Below are 26,218 nucleotides of genomic sequence, written 5' to 3' on the forward strand. Positions count from 1 at the left end.
CCTACCCCCCCCTTAAAATATGTACTCACCTTTTCACCATTTCACAATTTGCTAACCACGTTTGTTTTTTGTTTTGTATTCAACCAACCACACTCTACACTTTTTATTACGCATTTTGCTTTCATTTCTTTCGCCTCTCTCAAGTGACGTGGCATCGAAAGATTCCTCACAATTATTTTTTTCGCTAAGCTATCAAGCGAACCTTGTAAATCTATCATCCTAGGTTTTTGTTTGTTTACTTTCTGTACTGACGTCAAGAAGGCATAGTATTGTATTCGAATATTCTTAAAACTTTGCGCATGCAAACCGACCAAAAGCCACACTATGTTCAAGTAAACAAACGCTAAGGAATAAAGAAATCAAAAGAGAGCGTTATCGCTACTGCCATGAGTTTTGTGAAATTTGTATTTCTACCAAATGCGGTTTCGGGGCTGAGGTTGCATTCGCCGATAACTGCATTATAAAACGCATGTATTTGTAGGAAATGTCTACAGTTTCCTTCGATACTCGGTTTGGAGAAGTCGGTTTTAAAACACAGTGCAGAGTTACAGAGTTTTCTGTAACCGTAACATATTTTTGGAAATAGTTTTAATTTGGAACTAACAAAACATGGGATTTTTTAAAAATATATTAACACTTATTATTTGTGGTTTGAGTGTTTTGGGTTCGTTTGCAGCAGGTAAGATGTGTGGTGTAAAATCTTCGGAAGCAAATTCATTCTTAGAACTGTGATGTTTTATTTATAGCCTTATCAATAAAAGTGTTTATATGCTGGTGTAATTTATATGTTTTAATTTGTGTGTGCGTATGTTAGTATTTCATTTTTCCCTCTTCTGTTTCTTTGAATTTGAATTTTCATATAAATAAACTTGTAAACAATTGCACCTTGTCGAGGTTGACCTATGTATTGTTGAATTCGTGGAAGTATAGACAAAAGTTTCTTCGAATATATTTGCTAAAAAAATATATCTATCAAGGCTCGATCAAACTCGGTGTACTTCATACTTTTTCTTTCCTTTCTAATAAACCCACATCTGATCCCTAAACACCTTGAAGTGTCTTTCCAATGCATTCCAAGTGTAGTGTATTTCTATTACTGAGCATAACCAAATAGTAATTATTTTGTAATGAACAGATGGGGCAATACCAATGTGACTTTAGACCTGGTAAGCCCATCATCGACCAGATTTTCATAATATGCTAAGCTTTTGAGAAGGCCTTAGAAAAACAATGAACACAAATTACCCCTTACCGATTTTAAAGTCAGCTAAAATCGCGGCCACTGTAGCCGAATGCGTGACTACCATTCGGTAGTACCACAAGTTCGAAACTCCGAATATGATACATCATTTGAGGAAAAATATCAAGACGTACACCGTAAAAAAAGCGCGGAAGCATTTTGCCGAACGTAAACGCGAAAAAAGAAAATATGTAATGGATTTCAAACGTAATAGTATGATTGCATTATATTTGGTTGGAAAATCACAACCAGCGATTGTTCGTGAGCTCGAGCACCTTAAAGTAAATAAAGTTTTTGTTTATCGTTTGTTTTGTTTTGTTTGAAGAAGCGAATTGAGCGAAATCCCCGAAGAAGTACCAATAAAATGGCGAAAGAACTGAAAATATCTGACCGTAGTGTCCGCCGCATAATGAAAAATGATCTCACAGTCAAGCCTTTCAAGATCCAAAAGGCGCCGCATGATCTCACACCAAACCAGCAACAAGTCAGACTTGAGAGAACGAAGGAGTTGCTTCGCTTGGCCGAAAGCGGTCAATTTCCCAACATTAAGTTTACCGACGAGAAAATTTTTCGTAAACTCCCAAAAAGATAGAGTTTATTTGACTGACCGTTCTCACGATAATTTCAGTCATCGATTGGCCACCAGGAGGCAGCACCCGCTGTAAGAGCAGATGGACGCTCTCCAATCGTTTTCATCGAACCTGGTGTCAAGGTAAATGCGAAATATTATCGAGAAAGTATTGTGGAGAATGCTTTGAAGTCGTGGGCAGACAAACATTTCGGTGGCAGACCATGGACGTTTCAACAGGATTCGGCAAAGTTCGAGTGAACTAAGAATGGCTAAAAAACAACGTTCCGAACTTCATAACATCCACACATTGGCTCTCAAATTCACCATTTGCGAATCCGATGAATTATTCTCTTTGGCCAAAATACCTGCAAGTCACATTCCATAGTCAAAGCCATAATCAAAGGAAAAGGTAAAGGTAAAAGTAAATTGATTTTTAATTTTGTACTGCTTTCGCACATTTTTTACTTTGAATTGAAATAAAAAAAATTTCAAAACTAAATGTATGGCCCTTTTAATTGGTTACACTTCTACTCAAAAGACGAGTTACGCTAAAATCATGAGAAAGGTCCAAAGAATAGCCTTTTTATGCATCTCTGGTGCTTTAAGGATTTCCCAAACAATTCGCTGGAAGTGCTAATCCACCTGCCTGCACTAAATCTTGTAGGGAAACACGTGTCCGCCTCCTCAGCGCTAAGACTTAAAAGTATGGCGCTATGGAAAGACCAGCGGTTTGGCCACGCATCAATTCTCACCATCTCAATTCTCTCATCTGAATGGTCAGAAACAATAAATGGACTCCTCTATTCCTAGACTCACCTTCGACAGACTCTTCAATAACGGCATACCGTCAAGAAAAGAGTGGCAAATATCCAGAGTGGAAAAGGAGAACTCGACGGAATTAGAACTTGAACTAACTGTTCGTCTACCAGACCACTGCAGCGTCTATCAGGCAGAAGTTCTAGCCATAAATGGAGTGGCTACGTACATATCTAAAAACGCATGCCGTAATAAAAACTGCTATAACTAAATATATTATTCCGGGGAATAGAGATATTAGGGGAAGTTGTAAACCCGATGAGCTGGCAGGAAAGGTACTACTCTTCAACTGCTTAGTGATATAAGTACTATTGGGATACCTATGGGGAAACAGCGTTTACAAAAGTCACATACAGTTTAAAAACAATTTAATTTAGTGTGAAAACTTTACTTAATCCTATATATTGTTGCTTTTTAGTATTTAGTTGGTCCGCCGTTAGCATCAATAATTGCTTGACTAGATTTGTCAGTTCTACAGACGTTATACTGTTCCAAACTTCTATCATGCGCTCTTTGAGTACAACACCACAAGAAACCTGATTTTTTCTAACTTTCCATCGGTGCCAAATATATAAAACTGATTCATTAGTAAAAACAAAACATTTTTCCAAATATCCATCCTCTTTTTTTATGTGCTTGCGAATTCCAAGAGAAGTTTGCAGTTTTTTCAGAAATAATAGGCTTTTTCCGTGGTGTTGTATTGTGCAAACCGTTAATGTTCAAAGTTCCCCGAATTGCTCTTTGATGGACACGCTTTTCTGATGTTTTTTCTCACGAGAAAGAAAAATATCCAAAAAGTATATTACATGAACGCAAAACCAGTCATTTGCAAGTTTTACGAACAGCTGATTAAATTGTTGGCAGGAAAAATCACAAAGATTCAACATTTTTTCACTTGAGCTACGACGTATTAAATTAAAAGAATAAAAATAAAGCAAATAAAACGCAAAATAACGACCTTCGGAATCACATGATTTCATTTTGTCCATAATAATTTGTTCCACTTCATCATCGCTGTCAGATGAAGAACATTCCATTAGCAACTGCAATTCGCAAATTTTAATTCGTGTTTATCTTTATTTTGCGTTCAGCTGTTTTTCTCACTTGCAAATTCTTACAAAAACTTGCAACATCTCTTCAAAATTAAATTCCATTTTGCTCTCTCACTTTCTCCTACTTTGCGAGTTTTTTCGGTACATGAACACCAAAACTTGATATCAGGTCAGTCCATAAGTTCATTAAAGGTTTTCAAGTTTAAAGGTGATTTTAAAATTAATAAAAAGGATGTTTTAAGTATTTATTAATCAATAATATAGTTTTCTTCATTATTTACAATGTCTTCCCAACGTTTAGGCAAATTTTTAATTCCCTGCTGAAACAATTTTTTGTCCTTGGAGCCCAAATACGCTTCGATATCCCTTTTTATAGCTTCTTTTGAGGAATAGTTCTTGTTACTCATATGGGATTGAAGTCCACGGAAAAGGTGATAAACACAAGGTGCAATACCCGGAGAGTATGGTGGATGCGGCATTAGCTCCCATCCGAGTTCGTTCAGCTTGCCTAATGTTTGCCTTGCGGTATGAGGTCTTGAGTTGTCGTGGTGAAACAAAACTTTGCGTCTATTCACTAAAGACGGTCGATTTTTTTTAAGTGCCTCGTTAAGGTTTGATAGGTGATGGGAATAATAGTCAGCAGTTATCGTCTAGTTTGGTTCCAGAAGTTCATAATAAACAATACCGGCCATATCCCACCCAATAGACAGGAGAATCTTCTTGGGGTGAAGTCCATCTCTATGGGTCGGGGTCAGTTCTGGTGTTTCATCTTTATCTAACCATTGTCGTTTGCGAACAAGATTATTGTAAAGAACCCATTTTTCATCACCAGTAAGGATACGGTTCAAAAAACTTTCATTTTCAAGCCGTTGCGGCAGCTGAGAACACACATTCACTCTCTGCTCACAGTTGACGACGGAAAGTCTATGGGGAACACCTTTTCCCAGCTTTGAAACCTTTCCCAACTGAACCAGGTGCCTGTGAACTGTTCCATGCAATGAATTAAACCTCTGAGCTATGATATTGACTGTAAAATTTTGCTCAGCTTCCACGAGTTCGAGCAAGGCGTCGGAGTTAAAGACTTCAGTGAAACAAATGAATAAAGGGATCGTTTATTTTAATTATTATTTTTTTAATGTGATAGCAGTGGTACTCGTACCTCTTTATCAATTCCCGCGCTTTAAAAAAAATTTAATTTTTATTGTAGTTGCCAGAAGTCATAATTTTTTACCAGAAAATGATCATATACTTTTTAGTGTTACTATATTATCTCCCTAAGAGTGAACTTTTTTTTTGACAAGTTTACTATATTTAGTCAGAGGAATATGGGATTGTATCTTTTATTTCAATTTATAACTTTACATCTCTATATTTATATCACGGCAGAGTCTGTCTACCACTTCAAAAATACTTAACCACATACATATGTACTTAATTGGTTTATTTTATATTTAAACAGAAACAAATTATGGAGCCTGTCAGACACCAAACAGAACACCTGGTGATTGCGTGGTAATACAATCTTGCACTGTTCTATATACCTTGGCTTTAAAACCTAATTTGAAGAATGATGAAGTAATATTTTTAAAAAGCAGTCAATGCGGGAACATTGGCAAAAATCCACTGGTATGTCCATTCAAAAACAATTATAAAATAAAAAAAATAGTACTAGTTTTAGAGTAATGTTATAGGTTTTCTATTTTCTTATTATTTGAATAGGTGTGCTGCCCTAAGCCTACTAATATACCTCAAAATCCACCTACTGTCAAAACATCAGGTAACTACATATATTCGCATATGCAATAACTACTACTTACAAAGGGTGATTTTAAATTGAAATAAAACAACAAAAATTCAAATTGATTGGCCAATCTTTATTATTTTTGTGTAGAACCATTCATGACATTTAGTTTTTAAAGATAATCACTTTCAAATGAATAACTTTAGTAATCTTGGCTTTCAATGCCTCAATCAGAGCTGGTTTATTCACAAATCATTTAGACTTTACATAAATAACACAAATAAAAGTCCAAAGGTGGCAGTTTAAGCCCAAATACGGCAATTTTGCTTATTGACCTAGCCATTAAGCCCAAAATGGGCCTCTTCGCTGAGTTGGTCTGAGGGCGCGATGAACACTTTTCACAGAGCGCCGATTTTCGTAATATAATACAATTTTAGGCTTACAGTTAAGCCCAAAAGACCACGGTGGTCTCAGGGTATTATGGCAAAAAAATAATAATATTACTTTTTTATTCTTTTCGGATTGGCTGATGTTTTGTAAAATTAATTGTGTTCAATTCAAAGAAAATTATACGAGAGCTTCTCACGAATAAGTTCTAAGTACTCATTAAGTATTTTATTCACTATCTGAAACATAATTTACCGTAGAACCATTTGGAACGAATTCCGAGAGCACAACACCATAACAATCAAAGTAAACGAGTAGCATAACTTTCACTTTTGACCGACTTTGACGTGCTTTTTTGGGTTTCGGCTCATGTGGATAGCGCCATTCAGCCACGTCAGCCGCCTGTTGACTGGTTTGCATGTCAAACTCATATACCCATGCTGCACTGAATAAACGTTGGGTCCGAATTCACTTGCTCAAGCATGTCTTCAACCACCTTCTTCTGATGAATTTTTTGAAAGAAATTCACCTCTCTTGAAACGAGTCGAGCAGCCACGCGTCTTGACGTATCATGCCCAATTGATGGTGTAAAATGTTGCGAATTGATTCGTGAGACACGCTAAGGTCACGAACTACCGCCCTGAAACTTAAATGATGGTTTTCCAGTACCATTTCCTTGACTTTGTCGATGTTTTCATCCGTTGAAGACGTTGATGGGCGACCAGATTGAGGCAAGTCTTCCATGACTTCTCGGCCCTCTGCAAAAGCTTTATACCACTCGTAGACCCGTGTTTTTGATAAATCACACTCGCCATAGGCTTTCTGCAACATTTTCAACGATTCGGTATACGAAATCCCGTTCAAAACACAAAATTTAAGACAAATTCTTTGTTCGATATTTTTATCCATAGTGAAAATCGCAGAGCACACCTGCGGTTGACTGATATATGTAATTAAATGCGAAAAACAAGCTAATTGACAGATCACGCTCAAACTCTGCAATACTATAAAGGACAGTTGTACCAACATTCCAGCAAAAAAAATTTAGACATACACATGTATGTGTTACGCGCGCTTTTTAAATGAACAATTCCCGATATTTTTTTGACAGAATGTAAACAATTGGCGGCCGCCGTAGCCGAAAGCGTTGGTGCGTGATTACCACTCGGAAATCACAGAGAGAACGTAGGTTCAAATCTCGGTGAAACACCCAAATCAAGAAAAACATCTTTCTAATAGCGGTCGCCCCTCGGCAGGCAATGGCAAGCCTCCGAGTGTATTTCTGCCATGAAAAAGTTCCTCATAAAAATATCTGTCGTTTGGAGTCGGCCTGAAACTTTAGGTCCCTCCATTTGTGGCACAACATCAAGACGCATGCCACAAATGGGGGAGGAGCTCAGCCAAACACCCAAAAAGGGTGTAAGCGCTAATTAAGTTGGCCAACATTTTTTGGAAGGGTTAGTGGATTTTGTGGAATTATTTTATATGACAAACTGTGTCTTACATATCTTCTTCGTACTTTTCCAGTTCCCTTACGTAGCATGTGGTTTTTATACAAAATAGAAAGGAGGGGCCCGCCATTTATAGGCCCAGAGCCATTTTGTGGTCATGGAAAGGGTAACTTCTCCTCTGTTATAGAGGAAGTAGAGGAAAGACAAATAAGACCATACTGGGATAATCTAAAGGATTTATCGCAATCAAAATCACTAGCTATCATTGATAGCCTTAAACGATTTAAAGACAGTATGGAATTAAATAAGAATAATTTCAGAATCATTCCAGAAATTCTCTCTACGAATTCAACACATTCGAAAGACGCAATCTTGTTTTTCATCATTCTTTCAAAGCAAATGCATGTAGTAAGCCTGCATCAGAAAAATGCACATATGCAAGAAAAAACACTGCCATTAAAAATATCAAAAGCAACAATTTTACAACACGGAAAACTTAAAAATATTAGGGATCGAATTTTATAAAAGATATAAATGGGAAGCCCACATTTCGAAACTTGTCAACTAACCAAATAAATGTTTGAACTTAATAAAATGCCTTTCAAGCCCAAAACTCCACGTTAACACTAGTTCAATCATTGTCGCTACCAAATCTTTAATCGTATCAAAAATTTATTACGAATTATACCTTTTTGGCTACGCACCTAAAACAAATATCACCAACTCAACTCATTACTAAACTCTGTTATACGAACCGCCTTGGGCACATACCGTACTATGTACACCGATTTGCAACATGACGTTTGAAACAGGCATACCATCGTTAATTCAAATGAGGGAGTTTGTCACAACAAAAACTATGCAAAAACCTAATCGTTAATGAGCAGTCAAACTTTCCAAACTAATACACAAAATAATAATTTCTAAACGAAAACACAAGACTCAATCAACACTCAATCAAACATGAAAGACATCCTAGACGACTGTACACATTTTACAAATCACAGAAAATCACTAAACAACACAAAACCTACAGATCTACTCTTAAACGACTCTACAGACAACATTATTAAACTTATAGCTATTTAAAATATTGTAAATGAAATTGGTGGTGGTGTTCAAAAATGTTGTGTTTTTCCAAAAATTATTTATTTATTCATTAATATCTACTTTGTCCCCTTCAAAGTAATCCCCATGAGATATTATGTACTTACTTACTTACTTACTTAGGTGGCCATAACAACCCGTTACCGAGTTACGGCCGACCTCACTAGCTTCCTCCAGGCGCCTCTCCTCCGCGCGCGCCTTCTGCATTTCTGTACACCAAGCGAGCATAGGCTTTCCTCCACCTGGTCTTTCCACCGGAGCAATAGCCTTTCTCTGCGTCGGCTTCCTTGGACTTCGCCCTCGAACACCTCCTTTGCTGGAGCTTGTTCATCCATACGCACGACATGCCTAGCCAACGAAGGCTTGGATGGCGATGCGTTGAACTACGTCAATGTCGGCGTAGAGCTCATACAGCTCGTGGTTCATTCTTGAACGGTAGTCTTCGCCAGAGCGCACAGGATCGAAGAACTTTTCTCTCGAACACCCCAAGAGCGGCTGCATCGCTTTGTGACACCACCCATGCCTCTGCGCCATAAATCAACACGGGCATGATGAGCGTCTTGTAAAGTGTCAGTTTGGTCATGCGAGAGAGGGCTCGACCACTCAATTGCTTACTTAGCCCATAGTAACACCAATTGGCAAGAGTCATTCTCCGTTTGATCTCCAGACTGATATCGTTGTTGCTGTTAACGGCGGTGCCAAGATAAATAAATTCTGGCATAACTTCGAAGGTATAGTTGTCCGCAATGAAGGCGTGTAAAAGCCGTGTGTTCCGCGTTGTAGACAGCATATACTTCGTTTTACCCTCGTTCACCGCCAGACCCACTCGTGATGATTCCTTTTCGATAACAGAAAACGCAGCGGTGACATCTCGCTTACAGCGGCCGATAATGTCAATGTCATCGGCGTACGCAAGGAACTGGGCACATTTGTAGAAAATAGTGCCACTACGATGAACACCTGCTTGTCGGAGCACCCCTTCCATCACGAAGTTGAAGAGGTTGCATGACAGTGAATCGCCTTGTCTGAAACCTCGTATTGAATGGCTCGAAGAGGTTATTTTCTACCTTGACGGAGCTGGTTGTCTTGCTCAACGTCATTCTGCAAAGCCATATGAGCTTCGCTGGTATACTGAACTCAGACATGGTGACGTACAGGCAATCCCTTATCGGGCTATCGAACGCAGCTTTATAGTCGACAAAGAGATGATGGGTGTCGACTTGCCTTTCTTGGGTCTTTTCCAGGATTTGGCGTAATGTGAAAATCTGGTCGAGGGTGGTCTTACCACGTCTGAAGCCGCACTGGTAAGGCCCGATCAGTGTGTTGGCAAACGGCTTAAGCCTTCCACATAGGACGCTAGACAGGACCTTGTAAGCGATGGAAGACTGATGCCCCGGTAGTTCGTGCAGATCGTCGGGTCACCCTTCTTCAGTACAGGACAAAGAACACTGAGATTCCAATCGTCGGGCATGCTTTCTGCTAGCCATATTTTGCAGATGAGCTGATGCATGCTCCCTATCAGCACATCGGCGCCAGTCTTGAACAATTCAGCAGGCAAGCCGTCAGCGCCAGCCGCTTTGTTATTCTTGAGGCGCTGAATGGCAACTCTGACTTCGTCATGATTAGGTGCTGGAACGTCCAAATTATCGTCGATTAGTGGTATCGAGTCATCTTCTACTGGGGCGGAATTGTGTGCGTCATCGCCAGCAAGTAAATTGCACACGCTCACGCTTCTCCTGTTCTCGTTTCTTGCGTCTGAAGAGGCGCCTCTCTTCCGATCTGTTTTTCCTGTAGTTATCACGCGTTGCAGCTGACTGCAGAGTTCTTTTATAAGCTGCGTTCTTCGCTGCAGTAGCTTCGCGACACTCTTCGTCGTACCATTGGTTTCGTTTAGGTGGGTGTTGAAACCCAATGGTTTTTTCAACGGCAGCTCGCATAGAGCGGGATATATGTGCCCAAAGTCCGCCTGCGTCTGCAGGTAGAGAATCGTGGGGGAGCAACTCCGAGAGGTGAGCGGAATAAGTTTCGGCAGTCCGTTGTGATAGCAGCTTGGGACGTCTAGCTTTCGTTGCGTAGTGGGGCGCACGTTCTTCGCATTGCATAACCGCATGCGTATCTTGGCTGCGACAAGATAGATGTCAGAGTCGATGTTGCACTTGTGCCAAAGTTTTTTCCAATCTTCGAAGCACTTCAAACAATCATTTTTTTTATCTTGTTCAGCTCCTTCTTCGATGCCGTTTTTATCTCGTCAATCGGAGCGTTGCGTCGTCTTTTCATGGGCCTCTTCAGTTTCGGGAATAAGAAAAAGTCACAGGTGTCATTAGTGCGTTGTGTTTGGCCAAAAAGTCGCGCACGTTGCTTGTGCATGAGCAGGGGCGTTATCGTAATGCAAGAGCCAATTTTTGTTCTTCCACAAATCCGGGCGTTTCTGGCGGATAGCTTGCAAATTTGGGTGTCCAACATCTCATAAACAATGTTCATGCGATGCTGCTTTTGGTCGAAATTGAGCAGTTTTCGTACGAATTTTGCGGAGATCCGTCTCATGCCCAAATCATTGAAAAAATCGAATGGCACGAGCCAATCGATATGTCTAGGTTCTCAGCAACTTCTCTAACGGTGATTCGACGATTGGTCAATACCATTTTCTTCACTTCATCAATTTTTTCGTCTTTTGAAGTGTTGTTGAAGTCCTCGGGTGTCGGGCACGCTTTTCGTCGTTCACATCTTCTCAGCCTTTTGAGAACATTTTGTACCACCGATAAACCGTAAAAATCGAAGACGAGCTGATCGAACTCGTCGACATGAGTGAGAGACACGAGTACCAACATATCGCCACAAACAAATCGAAATTCGAATATACGTAACCTGCGAAAATTCGCGATACTTATTGAACACACCTCGTATATATACATCCAGTATATTAGCTTAAAGCCACAGTAGCCATAGCTGTAAGCTATATACGTATTTTATAAATAACTGTAAATACAATTGTCAATAAAAAAAGCCTTCTTAAATATTAAATGAATATTTGGCGAAGTAAAAAGTTCTGAATATTTTCGGCTAAATTCCTTTAGAGACCCATATTTAACGATGCTTTCTTAAACATTGCATTCGGTCTTACTACGGAGTAAAAAAGAGAAAATTCAATACATTCAGTATCGCTTTAATCAAGGAGAAAATTCTGAGCAGACGGCGAAAAATTGTTTGTGCAATTTGTGGTACAAATCAAGGTGCATCTAATAAAGGTAATACTAGTGGACCAGCTGATTTGTCTTTCTTGCGAAATGGCGTAAAGCCGTTCCATTCACTCCATCGTCGTACGCTTCTAGCTCCAACTTAATGTTGACTGCTCGATGTAGTTCTTCTTTTTCTTTTTTTTCTACTATCTTTTGTCGTGGCATTCTAATGAACAAAACGTTGTTGTTGGTCTAGCACAGTACATAATCGTCTAGTACCACCAGTATTTCGCCAAATACTCTACCGAATGCAGCAACAAAGTGGTCATTGGAACGATTCCGTTCGGTGGGCCATCATGGAAATCGGTGAGTCAGGCCAGCGTCCATTTTTCAAGAATTGAAAATTTGTTTCAGAAGTTGAAAATTTGTCATAGAACTCTTTGATATGTACAGGGGCTTCATTGAAATTTACTCTGTCCCAGAAGTCAAATTATTTAAGCTGATAAGCTCTGGCAAATTCGACTCTTTTATTTCTATTAGTATCACTGACAAAGGGTTTTCTTCTAGCAATACATGCCTTATATCCATTTCTCTTGATTTCCTTTCGCACTGTATTCGATGAAACAACGGTGTTTGGAGATGTTTGCAATACAGAGATAGTTGGTTGGTTTAAGTGGTGATTCTTCCAGAATTCAACTAGCGCTTTCGCACCATTTTGTTGCCACATTCTCGTTACCAACTTGTTTTACAGTTATTTACAGCATGACTATATCCAGTCTGTGCGGTTCAGGAACCTTATCAGGTTGTTGACATCTAAGCCAGACAGCTGTTCCAGACTCTCGAACAGCGGTTTAACCAGGGTTAACATTCTATCTTTCCATAGGGCAGGGCATTCGCAGAGGAAATGGAAGATTGTTTCCTTTTTCTCCGGTTGTTTACAACTGTGACAGTATGTGTTGTGGGGATTGCCCGTTTTGGCTGCTTGTTCTCCCACAGACCAAAAGCCAGTTATGACTGCCGTTAGTCTCCAGGCGTCCCGTCGTTTCATGTTTATCAATGTCGACGATTGCTTAATGTTGTAGGTGTGTGAAATTTCTTAAAATTAAAATTTTAGAAATGTTAGGGTATCAAGATTTTTGCTGAGCACTGCATATCCACATAGTTGTGCAACAATTACAGTTTCAATCTCTGTTGGCTTCAGAAAAAAATAAACTGGACGATGAACAGTACTTCAGTATCTTCTCCGACTAGAAATTATTGAGAGAAGAAAACTGTCCGGCCCGGGATTTCCCGCGTTAATAATGAAAATAGACATACCCTATACCCCATACATATCATTTTATGTATAAACTGCTCAGACGGACAGTTATGCGAACCGCACTCTGAACGAAATTGGAAAGAAATTTTTTTTTTATTTGTAAACCAAGCTTAGAGCAAGATGTATTTTTATTTATTTCGCACAGATGAGACATGTGAAACACCAAATGGAATAAAAGGGAAGTGCATGTCTATAAGTAAATGCAACACTTTATTACCGTTAGCCAGAAATGACCGATCGACAAGTGAAAACAACTTTTTAACAAGAAGCATGTGCGGAAACAGCTCTACTCAGGTAAGACAACTAGCTAAACATTTCCATTTAGCTAAATTAAATTTTTTCGTTGATATTTTTTTTTTATGAGAAGCTTTTTCATGGCAGAAATATACTCGGAGGTTTGCCATTTCCTGTCGAGGGGCCACCGCTATTAGAAAAAACTTTTTCTTAATTTTGATCTTTCACCGAGATTCGAACCGACGTTCTCTCTCTGAATTCCGTATGGTAGTCACGCACCAACCCATTCGGCTACGGCGACCGCCGTGATTCTACTTCATCAAATAAGGCATAACCTACAACTTGAGAGGCGTTAGTTCGTGTAGATCTGCACACAGCTTGGAACAGTTTCCATTTTGATTTTAGTGAGATGAATGGCATCGCTAAGAACTCGCTCCATGTACAATTAACACGAGCTTTTGCTGAAGTATTTCTAGCTTCTAAGTGCTTGCCGAACGTCATTTTGGGTGTGAGAATGACACCAAGCTATTTATACTTTAATTCTTCCCTTTGGTACCACCATTTTTCTGCCTCGGAAAGGCATCCACCTCTTCTAAAGAACATCGTTTCCAATTTTTTTGGGCTAACTTCCATATTCCACTCAGATGGCTTACATGACCTTAGGGTTATCTGCTAGGAGAACAAGATCATCCGCATAAAGGAGAAGACGTATATTCATGCCCTCAACCAATAGTCCAAAGGGCCATGCAAATCATTTAGGTATAAAGTGAAGACAATACATATCTTTTTTTTACACCAGTGAAGATTTCAAAATAGTCGGATATTTCCTTTCCTGTCCAAACCGCTGATCGGGTATTCGCGTAGATATTTTCTATCAGGTTTATTATTTTGCTGGATATTCCCATCTATAGAAAGTATATAAATCAACGGTCTTATCGGCACCCTGTCAACACAAATAGTACTTCTAGTTTGGAGTCAATAAAATGCTGTTAATGAAAACCTATACATTCATACATACATGTACGAGAACAATTGTATGCATTTGTATAAATAAATATTATGTTAAAATAAATAGTTAAAATAAATAGTTAAAAAACGACTATAAAATGAAAACGAGAAACATTTTCTATCGTAATTCTAAAGTTATCAATACGTGCATATAAAATCATTTTATCTTACATTAGGTCTACAATATGGCCTATGTATATGTTCCCGGTATTATTCTTATAGATATGTAAATACATTTTTATGTTTTAACTCATAGATATGCTGCCCTGATCCACAAGAGAGTGACAGAGGAGAGCTGCCTTTACCTCCGAATTGTGGGCACATTCCGTTAACAAAACGTATTTTTGGTGGAAACTTGACTGATATTGATGAATTTCCTTGGACTGCATTGATCATATACTCCAAAGGTAAGATCAGTATTCATTTCCATAAATAGAAATGAAAGTAGGTACTGTTAGATTTCATATAAAAATAATAATAAACGAAACAAGGCATACATACATATTCAAATTCTTCTTCTTCTTAATTGGCGCTATAACCGCTTACGCGATTTTGGCCGAGTTTAACAAAGCGCGCCAGTCGTTTCTTTCTCGTGCTAACCGGCGCCAGTTGGACACACCAAGTGAAGCCAAGTCCTTCTCCACCTGATCTTTCCAACGCAGAGGAGGCCGCCCTCTTCCTCTGCTACCACCAGCTGGTACCGCATCGAATACTTTCAAAGCCGGAGCGTTTGTATCCATTCGGACGACATGACCCAGCCAACGTAGCCGCTGGATCTTTATTCGCTGCGCTATGTCTATGTCGTCGTAAAGCTCATACAGCTCATCGTTCCATCGTCTGCGATATTCGCTGTTGCCAACGTGCAAAGGTCCAAAAATCTTACGCAGAATCTTTCTCTCGAACACTCCAAGCGTCGCTTCATCGGATGTTGTCATCGTCCAAGCTTCTGCGCCATACGTTAGGACGGGCATGATGAGAGTCTTGTAGAGTGTTAGTTTTGTTCGTCGAGAGAGGACTTTACTACTCAATTGCCTACTTAGTCCAAAGTAGCACTTGTTGGCAAGAGAGATTCTACGTTGGATTTCAAGGCTGACATTGTTATCGGTGTTGATGCTGGTTCCTAAATAGACGAAGTCTTTTACAACCTCAAAATTATAACTGTCAACAGTGACGTGGGTGCCGATACGCGAGTGCGCCGACTGTTTGTTTGAAGACAGGAGGTACTTCGTTTTGTCCTCGTTCACCACCAGACCCATTCGCTTTGCCTCTTTATCCAGTTTGGAGAAGGCAGAACTAACAGCGCGGTTGTTAAGGCCGATGATGTCAATATCATCGGCATACGCCAGCAATTGTACGCTCTTATAAAAAATTGTGCCTGAGCGATTAAGTTCTGCGGCTCGTACGATGCTCTCCAACATCAGGTTAAAGAAGTCACACGACAGCGAGTCACCCTGTCTGAAACCTCGTTTGGTATCAAACGGCTCGGAGAGGTCCTTCCCAATTCTGACGGCGCTGCTGGTGTTGAGCAACGTCATCTTACATAGCCGTATTAGTTTTGCGGGGATACCAAATTCAGACATCGCGGCATACAGGTAACTCCTTTCCGTACTGTCGAATGCAGCTTTGAAGTCGACGAAAAGATGGTGTGTGTCGATTCTCCTTTCATGGGTCTTTTCCAAGATTTGGCGTATTGAGAATATTTGGTCGATGGTAGACTTTCCAGGTCTGAAGCCACACTGATAAGGTCCAATCAGTTGGTTGACGGTGGGCTTCAGCCTTTCACACAATACGCTCGCTAGAACCTTATAGGCGATATTTAGAAGACTAATCCCGCGGTAATTGGCTCGAATTGCAGTATCGCCCTTCTTATGGATTGGGCAGAGCACACTTAAATTCCAATCGGCAGGCATGCTTTCATCCGACCATATCTTGCATAGGAGCTGATGCATGCACCTTACCAGCTCCTCGCCGCCATGTTTGAATAGCTCAGCCGGCAGTCCGTCGGCGCCCGCGGCTTTGTTGTTTTTTAGCCGTGATATTGCTATTCTCACCTCGTCATGGTCGGGTAACGGAACGACAATTCCGTCGTCAACGATTGGGGTATCGGGATCTTCACATTCTCTATGACATGCGCAGCTGTCACCGTTTAACAGGTTCGAGAAGTGTTCCCTCCATAATTTAAGATTGCTCTGTACGTCAGTCACCAGATCGCCGTCTTTGTTCTTACAGGAAAACGCCCCGGTCTTGAAACCTTCTGTGAGCCGCCGAACTTTCTGGTAAAATTTTCGGGCGTTGTTCCTGTTGGCCAGCATCTCAAGCTCCTCGCACTCACGTATTTCGGCCTCTCGTTTCTTCTGTCGGATAATACGTCTCTCTTCCTTTTTCAGCTCTCTGTAGCGATCCCACATGGCTCGCGTTGCGCCCGATCGCAGCGTGGCTCTATAGGCGGCATCCTTTCCTTCTGCGGTAGCATGACATTCCTCGTCGTACCAATTGTTTTTTCGGGCTCGCCGGAATCCGATTTCTTCTTCGGCGGCGGTACGTAGTGAACGAGAAATGTTGCTCCATTGCTCGCGCATGCCGGTTTGTTGGGCAGTGCTCTCCGAGAGCAGGAGTGAGAGTCGAGTGGCGAATCTTCTGGCTGTCTGTTGTGATTGCAGCTTTTCGATGTCGAACATTCTTTGCGTAGGTAGATGCACGTTTTTTGCTGCACAGAGGCGTGTGCGCAGTTTGGCTGCAACAAGGTAGTGATCCGAGTCAATGTTGGGTCCTCGGATCGTGCGTACATCTAATACACTAGAAGCGTGTCTTCCATCTATCACAACATGATCGATCTGGTTTCGCGTTTTTCGATCAGGAGACAGCCAGGTAGCTTGGTGTATCTTTTTATGCTGGAATCTGGTGCTGCAGACTACCATGTTTCGGGCCCCGGCGAAGTCGATCAGCCTCTGTCCGTTACCGGATGTTTCGTTGTGCAGGCTGAATCCGACTGTGGGACCAAAAATTCCCTCCTTGCCCACCCTGGCGTAGAAGTCGCCAAGCACGATTTTTATGTCGTGACGGGGGCAGCGCTCATAGGAACGTTCCAAGCGCTCATAGAAGGAATCTTTGGTCGCATCGTCCTTCTCTTCCGTCGGGGCGTGGGCGCAAATTAGCGAGATGTTAAAAAATCGCGCTTTGATGCGGATTATTGCGAGACGCTCGTCCACCGGAGTGAACGACAGTACTTGGCGACGAAGTCTCTCTCCCACAACAAATCCGACACCGAATTTGCGCTCCTTTACATGACAGCTGTAGTAGACGTCGCAAGGTCCTAAGGTTTTCTTACCTTGCCCCATCCATCGCATCTCTTGGATGGCAGTGATGTCAGCCTTTACTCTCACGAGGACATCAACCAGCCGGGCAGAGGCACCCTCTCCATTAAGGGACCGGACATTCCAGGTGCATGCCTTCAAATCATAGTCCTTAGTTCGTTTGCAGGGGTCGTCATCAGTATAGGGAGGTCTCATCCGAGGCTTTTTTAAAGTTTTCATTGGGGGCGATTTTTAAGTGGCGGGTCCCAAACCCAACGCACAACCAGCTATCCTGGAATGTTTCGCCTTCTCACTTTAGCTCACTCCCGAACGGGTGTTCGGAAGCTACCCAGAGGATACGTGGGCTAATCCCGGCCGTTGTGAGCTGCTTGAACCATATGCAGAAGAATCGTCCTGGCCACTCCCAAGTGAATGGCGATCAGTAACTTTCCCCACTTGCGTGGACTTCTACACATGGAACCATCCTACATATTCAAATTAGAAGTCTGCAAAACAAAAGTAAAAAATTAAAAGGTTTTTTGAATTGCATATTATTTTAATGCAAGGTGCATTAGCTGCTACCTCTTTAAATATTGACAAAACTGGCAAGTTATCCTTTTATTTTCTCAAAACAAAGCCAGGCTGCTATAAAAACTCGGATTGTATTGATTGGGAAATTTCAATATACAGTCCGGGTCACTTGATTACAGACAATAATTTTTTATTTAAGAAAATGGTTATTGAAGCAACCGTATTCGGTCTAGTAATCCAAGGTTTTCTAATAACTCAAGTGAAGACTGTACTTTGCGCGAACATAAATATGCATCAAAATATTATTCCATCTAACGGTATTTCGCAGTAGTCAAACGTTAGCAGTTGTAATACTGTGCTTGATTTATAGGTTTACTTGGTACACCAAATCGTTTAGTGCATGTCTATCATTCGGAAGTGCACGGATTCGAAACACCGGGCATGAAACACTAAATTATAGAAAAAGATTTTTCTAATAGTGGCCGCTACTCGGCAGGCAAGCCTCCGGAAGTATTTTGGAAAAGGCTTCTCACAAAAAGGCATCTGCCGTTCGAAATCGGCATACAACTGTAGGTCCCTAAATTTGTGGGAAAATATCAAGACGCACTCCACAAATAGGAAGAGGAGCTCAGCCAAAACACAATAAAGGCTGTAAGCGCCAATCATATGTGTATATAATTTTAAATTTACTCACATCTACTACATACAGTCTTCTTGCGCCTTGGTTTCTAAACAAAGAAAATACATAGTACACTTAATTACAAAATTGAGTATACACTTCGGGTTGCAAACGAAAAAAAAAGGAAACAAATTATGGCGGATTGTTTTTCTTTTTTCTAATTCGTAGTAATCTTATGTCCAAATTCGCTGAGTCATTTTACCTAATGATCACATGGGTTCCTGGCCATTGCGACATGGAGGGGAACTGAATGCCGATGAACAAGCCAATGATATATGTAGGTATACATAGCCATTGATATAGGTATACCCTTGCAAACATGAAAACTACGTATCCGCGAAAAAATTGTAAGAGTAGCAAATGAAAGATGGCGTAATGAAGCCACTTGCAAAATCGCCAAACAGCTGTGGCCGACTCTCAATGCTAAACGCACGGAACTTCTACTAAGAAGAGATAAGCACAGTCTTAACACACGAATTTCACGGTACACTGCCTAATCAGTAGGCACGCCCAGAGAATGGGTGTGCAAACACATGACTTTTGCAGAAGTTGTCTAGACGAGGAAGAGAAAGAGACGATACAGCACCTTCTGTGTCACTGTTCTGCTCTATTTTTGGGTGGGCAATCCTTTAATGAATTAGAAGATCTCGGCTCACATTGGTTTTAGAAGGAATAAGGGCTAGTTACCTATGCGGCATCACAATGGGCCATGAGCCTGAGTGTGTCCTACAGTGGACAACCGCTTCAAGCTAACCTAACCTAACCTATGCCCAAATACAAGTGCATGGCCAAACCTAAATGTATCAATTTTTTTAAGAAGCCATGGTGTAAAGATTTTAGAAGTGTGGCCAACATCTGACCTTTACCTACCTGACCGATTCTCAGCACTATGTTCTAGTAGACTTTTTTGCTTCACATCCGAATATGCTAGGAACGATGCCGAAAAAAACTGACCCGCCCTAATGTTGGTGTATGTATGTAACAGCATGCAATTGTAAAACCTGTTTGTGATGAAAATTATTAAAAAAAAAATCCAATTCTATAATTTTCAAAGCACGATCAATCAGAAAAAAATTTATGGTAGTTTTGGTGGAAAAATAATTATGTATATTATATATATTAATAAAATTTAAAAGTGCAGTTGCGGGCATAAAAATCCGAAGGAGAAAAAATATCGAAATGTTTAATATATTACTTTTTTACAGGTTTTGATGTTGGTTTTATGGTGTATGCAATTTTATCTAAACCAACCTATTATTTGAAATAAATAGTCTGAATATTTTTCATCGCGAATACAAATATTTCGAATTTTAAATATAAAAAAAATGGTATTTAATTGTATGATTTTTTATCAGAATCACTGCAGAAAGTATGATAGCGGCAAATTATATATTTAATGTTTAAGTATTAAAGGATATAATATAAAAACTTACCTTAAGTCTTGAAAACAAAATCACAAAATTGAGTACACAATTAATAAAAGTAGCGCAATTTAATAAAATATAAACTATTAACTCGGAGGACCTCGTTTAATAATAGATTTTAATATTTCCACATTTCAGTCTTCAAAAGTCAGGTATTTCCTCAATTTTAAGAGCAACTCTATATTTTATATGTTCGTTGGTTGAGCTTTCGTCCCGATTTATACCGAATTAATGTTTGTTCCCTGTTCTTGCCTAAATAATTTTTACAGGTGTTCACTCTGGTGTAAATATTGTTGCAAAGGGCAATTTCCTTATCGGTGAAAAATTGTTACATGCTTAGTTCTAAGTGGAGTGAATTTAAATAGTTTACAATGATTATTTATGCTAGGATATTTGTAAATAGCAATGATAGGATTTTTAGTTCTTATTAAATATTTGTTCGTTTGATGTGGTAATTTTTTGTCAATTAGTTACGTAGAATAAAAATGTGAATTCGTCAAAAAAATATGCATCGTCGGTTCTAGTTAGAATATAAATATTTCCTGTTAGTTATGGTTGTTATTTTGGTGTCTCCTTCTGCTTGAATTGCGATTATGATAGACTATGGCTAGTAATATCAGGTAATTCATTGTCGTCTCCTGTAACTGTGTAATTTTTTACATTGTCTTTGTGAATAACTTTTCGCTCCTTAGTCAAAATCGTGTCCTCACGATCTTCCTGCACTACGTACTTTTTGTAATGACTGTCGCTTTTACTTCTGATGTTAGTTCTTAACACCAATATCTGGTCTCTTTGTTTGAAAGTTCGGTGTATAGTTCCCCAGTTTAGACGTTGAAATGTTTTCTCCGATGCGTCTTTTAATTTTTTTACTATGTGTTGCTTTCTTGCTGTATGTATGTTAAAATGTATATCCTTTGGTTTTTTTCTGTGACGGTATGGGTTGTGTTGATCAATTCCTTTATAGCACAACTTTCGTTATCTGTCATGAGTCGTTTACAGTTCGGAAAATTGTTGATAAGAATTTCTTCTACTCTTTTTTCCATTTCTGTTTTTGAGTCTGTCTCTAGAATTATGCTAGAGTTGTCTTCCTCGGATGTTAAGTTGTTGTTCCGCATGAGTTTTGGTTGTTGGTATTGATTGATGAACTGGCCACTGTTACCTCGAGGTCTCTTCCAATTTTTATTGTTTCTATTCGCGTCGTAGTAGTTGTTTTGATGCTGAGTTGGTTGCCTGAATGTTGTGTTTCCAGACGTTGTATCCATGGGTTCTGGTTTTGGTAATTGTGATGGCGGCTGGTTATAGTTGTATTTCTACTGAATCATGGAGTTCACGTCGATTTGTTCCATAACGTCAATGGTGTCCAAATTTCTTCGTGTATTAAGTTTATTACGTTTGTCCAAAGATTTTCTCATCTGCTCCTTTCTATGAGAATTAGATCACTGTTTTTATTTTTTTAATGGAAGAAACACGAATAGTTTTTCTATCACTAAATTTTTTATTTCTTTGATCACAGTATTTTCACTTCTTTTCCTTACAGCCTTTATTTTTTTTTTAAATAAGATTTTATCCTTTATTATGAAGGATTATGTATGTATATATGTCCTTGTTGCGACAAGGATGACTATTTTTTGGTCCGCTTACTGGAGCATCAATGCATATGATACTCCTGGCAGGATCGCCAGGTTAAAGACTTGGAAGATAGTTAAAGACTTGCTTGTCTTTGGAAAATATATAAAAAATTATTTTTATGAATTTAATTTTAGGGTAGTTCTTAACACTATGTTAATACTGGACTGACTGCCAACATATTTGACAGTCGTATTTGCACTAATACCTCATCTTGCCGTTTTAGGTACACGACTTGTTTATTAGTTCCTTGGTTTGCTGTTTAAGAAAAACATGTTTATCTTTTGTTATTCTTAAAATACAATACATATGTTTGAATTTGTTCAGCCCTGCAGGATTATACTTAGAATTTACTTAACTATTTTTATTTATCATATTATTTGTGAATGAATTCATTCCTTAACTAGCGCCCGAGCGCCCTTTGTTAATTGTTGAATAACTCGAAAAGTATTTGTCGGATTCACTTCAAATTTTCACATAATATTTTTAAGATATTATACTTTAAGAAAATGCAAAAAAAACAAAAACCCAATTTTGTGAAAATTCTACTACCCCTAACCCCTTGAAACGCGATGACAAGACATAATAAGGCGAGACAAAAGTCGCTAGAGGAATTATTGTGAGACGTTTTATTTGGATAAAAATGCAACAAATTCTTAAAAATTTTTATCTATGTATTGTACAATATATGTACTTAAAATACATTTACTTTTGAAATAACATTTCTTTCATTGTAGGTAACGGAAACACGGGCCTTAATTGTGGCGGTAGTCTCATAAACGAACGTTATGTTCTCACGGCAGCACATTGTATTAGCAAGCGGATGCTTCCTTCAAGTTGGCATGTGACTGGAGTGCGATTGGGTGAATGGAATCAAGAGACAGAAAGAGATTGTCAAACTGATAGCCGAGGAAATTCGTTATGTGCAGACCCGCACATAGATATAGATGTTGTGGAGCAAATATGCTCTCCGCTATACAATATAAGAACTCAAGAAAATGATATAGCATTACTACGCCTTCGAGAAAAAGTTAATTTCAACGATTTTGTTAAGCCGATTTGCTTACCTGTCGATAGAAATTTACAGTTAGACAACTTTGAAAATGCGACTATGGACATTGCTGGATGGGGAGCTACTGAAACAAGTAATAGTAGTAAAATAAAACTGAAAGCCTTGGTAAAGGGGCAAAATCTGAAAATATGCAAATATAAATACCACACTTATGCAAATATTGAATTGGGAGACACTCAAATGTGCGCTGGTGGCGAGAAAGGTGCGGACACTTGTCGTGGTGATTCCGGTGGACCTCTTATGTTTCCACAAAGGTATAATGCATTGGAATCATACTTTCTGGTTGTTGTAGTTTCTTTTGGACCAAAACCTTGCGGTCAGGAAGGATTTCCTGGTGTATATACTCGTGTGGGGTATTTTTTAAATTGGATACAAAACACAATTAGAAAATAAAAAAGTTATTGTTTAAAAGTATATAAAAAATATTATTATGTTTTTCTCTTCAGTAGAACTCAGAGGCTAAGATCATAAGCATGAAAAGCAAAAAAACAATTTTTAAAAAGTTTGAAATTAGTTAATTTTAGTTATTAATTTTTTTTTCTTACGCAAAAATAACAGATTTTTGACGTAACATCGAATTTTAGTTGTTAATTTTGTTTAAGCAAAAATAACAGATTTTTGACTTGACAACGTCTTATAATTCGATGGAGCCGGCTGCATGCAACAAAAAACATGACTCATGCGGCGTTTCCTTGCTCTGAAGCGTTCTATTTAAGGCTTGAAGTGCAAGCGAGAGCGCGAACGAGCGACAAAGAGGCACAATCGGCCTCCGCGTTCGGCAACGTTCAACATCCGTCTCTCTCCTCCCTGCTATACAATAATACTAGACTAATTCAATTTCAGTACCCATTTTTTCGATATTTCGATACTAAAAGTGAAGTTGTTCACACTGATTCATCTAAAATAATAATGTATACAAAGTTTAAATTAAGTATGAAGTGCAGGGAAAAGCGAAGGTGGTGTCAATTGTTTATAGCAACGATAATTGCGGCGATAAAGGTAATGATTCTTTCGATATTAAATATACATACATACATACATATGTTCAGTGATATTGTATTGTCGAATATTCGTGCATTCATCATTTAAATTGTACAATGATTGTAGGTTATGCTATAATTGACAAAACTATACAACAATAAGTTAACAGAACTTTTTCACGATGAGTAAAAAATCAATGGCTTTACTATTCGATTGAAATAATTATCGAGCGTAGCTACGATTTCAAAAAATTAAAACATAAATGTTAAATTTTCCACATATCATAACAACATGTATGAAATGACAGGTTGGACCAGCCAGCCGTCAAAGGGAACAATTTTCTCCTATATCAAACACATTGTGGAGGGCTTTTTAAAATGTTTCTAAAATTTAAATTTTAAATTTAAGATTTATAAACAATAATTTAATCACAGTCTATTCTTATAATAAATTATTCAAAATTATAACTTTTTTACAACAAATTACAATTAAATTTGCAAAAATAATTAAGTAACTAATTCAACAACAACTTTTATTCAGTTTACTTGCTGAAAGAAATAATTTCAATACAAAATGTATTATTATAAAATAATAAAAGTTGTAAAACAATTGCTCAACGCACATTCATACTTGTAAAAACTATGTATGTACATTGTAAAAACAAAAAAAATTGTATTAATGCGTACAAATAAATGTAACTTGATCAATTCCATTGCGATTCCATTTACCTCCTTCTCTATATCCATACAAAATATCTATCAAACAAATAAAATTAAAATTTTCTTTTGAAAAATCGGTATTTTCTTATGACGTTGTTACGTTCAACTATCGTCAGTAAACCGACTTTACAGATAACCGAATTTTTCTAATTTTATGGTTGGTAATATGATGGTTGGTTCCATATGTAGAAGTCCACGCAAGTGGGGAAAGTTACTGATCGCCATTCACTTGGGAGTGGCCAGGACGATTCTTCTGCATATGGATCAAGCAGCTCACAACGGATTAGCCCACGTATCCTCTGGGTAGTTTCCGAATACCCGTTCGGGAGTGAGCTAACGTGAGAAGGCGAAACATTCCCGGATAGCTGATTGTGCGGGCTTGGGACCCCCCAGAGATAAGTATTCCCTTGCTTCTTCTTCTCCTTAATTGGCGTGATAACCGCTTACGCGATTTCGGCCGAGTTTAGTAAAGCGTGCCAGTAATTCCTTTCTCGTGCTAACCGGCGCCAGTAGGACACACCAAATGAAGTCAATTTCTTCTCCACCTGATCTTTCCAACACAGAGGAGGCCTTCCTGTTCCTCTGCCACCACCAGCTGGTACCGCATCCAACACCTTCCGAGCTAGAGCATTTGTATCCATTCGGACGACATGGCCCAGCTAACATAGCCGCTGAATCTTTATTCGCTGCACTATGCCTATGTCGTCATAAAGCTCATACAGTTCATCGTCCCATCGCCTATGATATTCGCCGTCGCTAACGTGCAAAGGTCCAAAAATCTTGCGCAGAATCTTTCTCTCAAACACTCCAAGCGACGCTTCATCGGATATTCTCATCGTCCACGCTTCTGCGCCATACGTTAGGACGGGCATGATGAGAGCCTTGTAGAGTGTTAGTTTTGTTCGTTGAGAGGAGACTTGACTACTCAATTGCCTACTTAGTTCGAAGTAGCCCTTATTGGCAAGAGGGACTCTACGTTAGATTTCCAGGCTTGCATTGTAATCGGTATTAATGCTGGTTCCGAACACCTTGTTCCTGGTCTTTTACAACCTTGAAGTCATAATTGTCAATAGTGACGTGATTGCCGATACGCTAGTGCACCGACTATTTATTTGATGACAGGCATCGCTCAGGAATTGTTGAATGACGTCAACGATGATCCAGATTTGCCTAAAAGGGTCATAACTGGTGCCGAATTATGGGTATATGGCTACGACTATGAGAAAATCGCCAAACACGCAAAACCTTTGTCTTATTTATGCCTTTCACAGACAAGCTAAACATGCTCACCGTGATCATATCTTCGAGGCGAGCGTAACAACATAAAATAAAATAAAATAATAAAAAGTTGCCCACGAAATTTGAAAATTCGCCTTATGTTTTGAACACACCTATTACTTAAAGAAAGAATTACGTGACGTGGGAACATGGCATAATCCTAACGATTTCTATTTATTGGAAACTACATATATTCGAATCTGATTGTTCAACGCATTTGGCAAAGCGAATTCATACAAGGTGTTATTACTAGAGCCACTGATTTGTTTTTTCTTGCGATTTGGTATTTTCAATGAGAAAGTAACCTGCCTCCTATATTGTTGTTTCGCTTGTTTCCTGTCTGAGTGAAATTTTGGCATTCAAACTACCAAATTGCAAAAAAAAAAAACTTACTGTATATATTCGCTTTGGTATTTGGTGTTCTGGGCATACATCACATGATTATAAAGCGATAGTCATTTTATTATTTTAGCAATTTGTTAATTGGCGATTCGGTAAATGTATTTTATTGTAA

The 26,218-nt window shown here is 39.0% G+C and overlaps 1 protein-coding gene across 1 annotated transcript; it reads left to right on the forward strand.

Moving 5' to 3' along the window:
- Positions 1 to 468: 468 nt before the first annotated feature.
- LOC128863983 (serine protease easter-like) lies at positions 469 to 23,191 on the forward strand. Its single transcript, XM_054103436.1, has 6 exons — positions 469 to 679; positions 5,139 to 5,305; positions 5,399 to 5,456; positions 13,005 to 13,153; positions 14,358 to 14,508; positions 22,392 to 23,191. Exons 1-6 carry the CDS (start codon positions 610 to 612, stop codon positions 23,117 to 23,119), a joined length of 1,323 nt encoding a protein of 440 aa, XP_053959411.1. The 5' UTR covers positions 469 to 609; the 3' UTR covers positions 23,120 to 23,191.
- The last annotated feature ends 3,027 nt before the right edge of the window (positions 23,192 to 26,218 follow it).

Source organism: Anastrepha ludens, chromosome 5 (genome assembly GCF_028408465.1).
Source record: "Anastrepha ludens isolate Willacy chromosome 5, idAnaLude1.1, whole genome shotgun sequence".
NCBI lineage: Eukaryota > Metazoa > Arthropoda > Insecta > Diptera > Tephritidae > Anastrepha > Anastrepha ludens.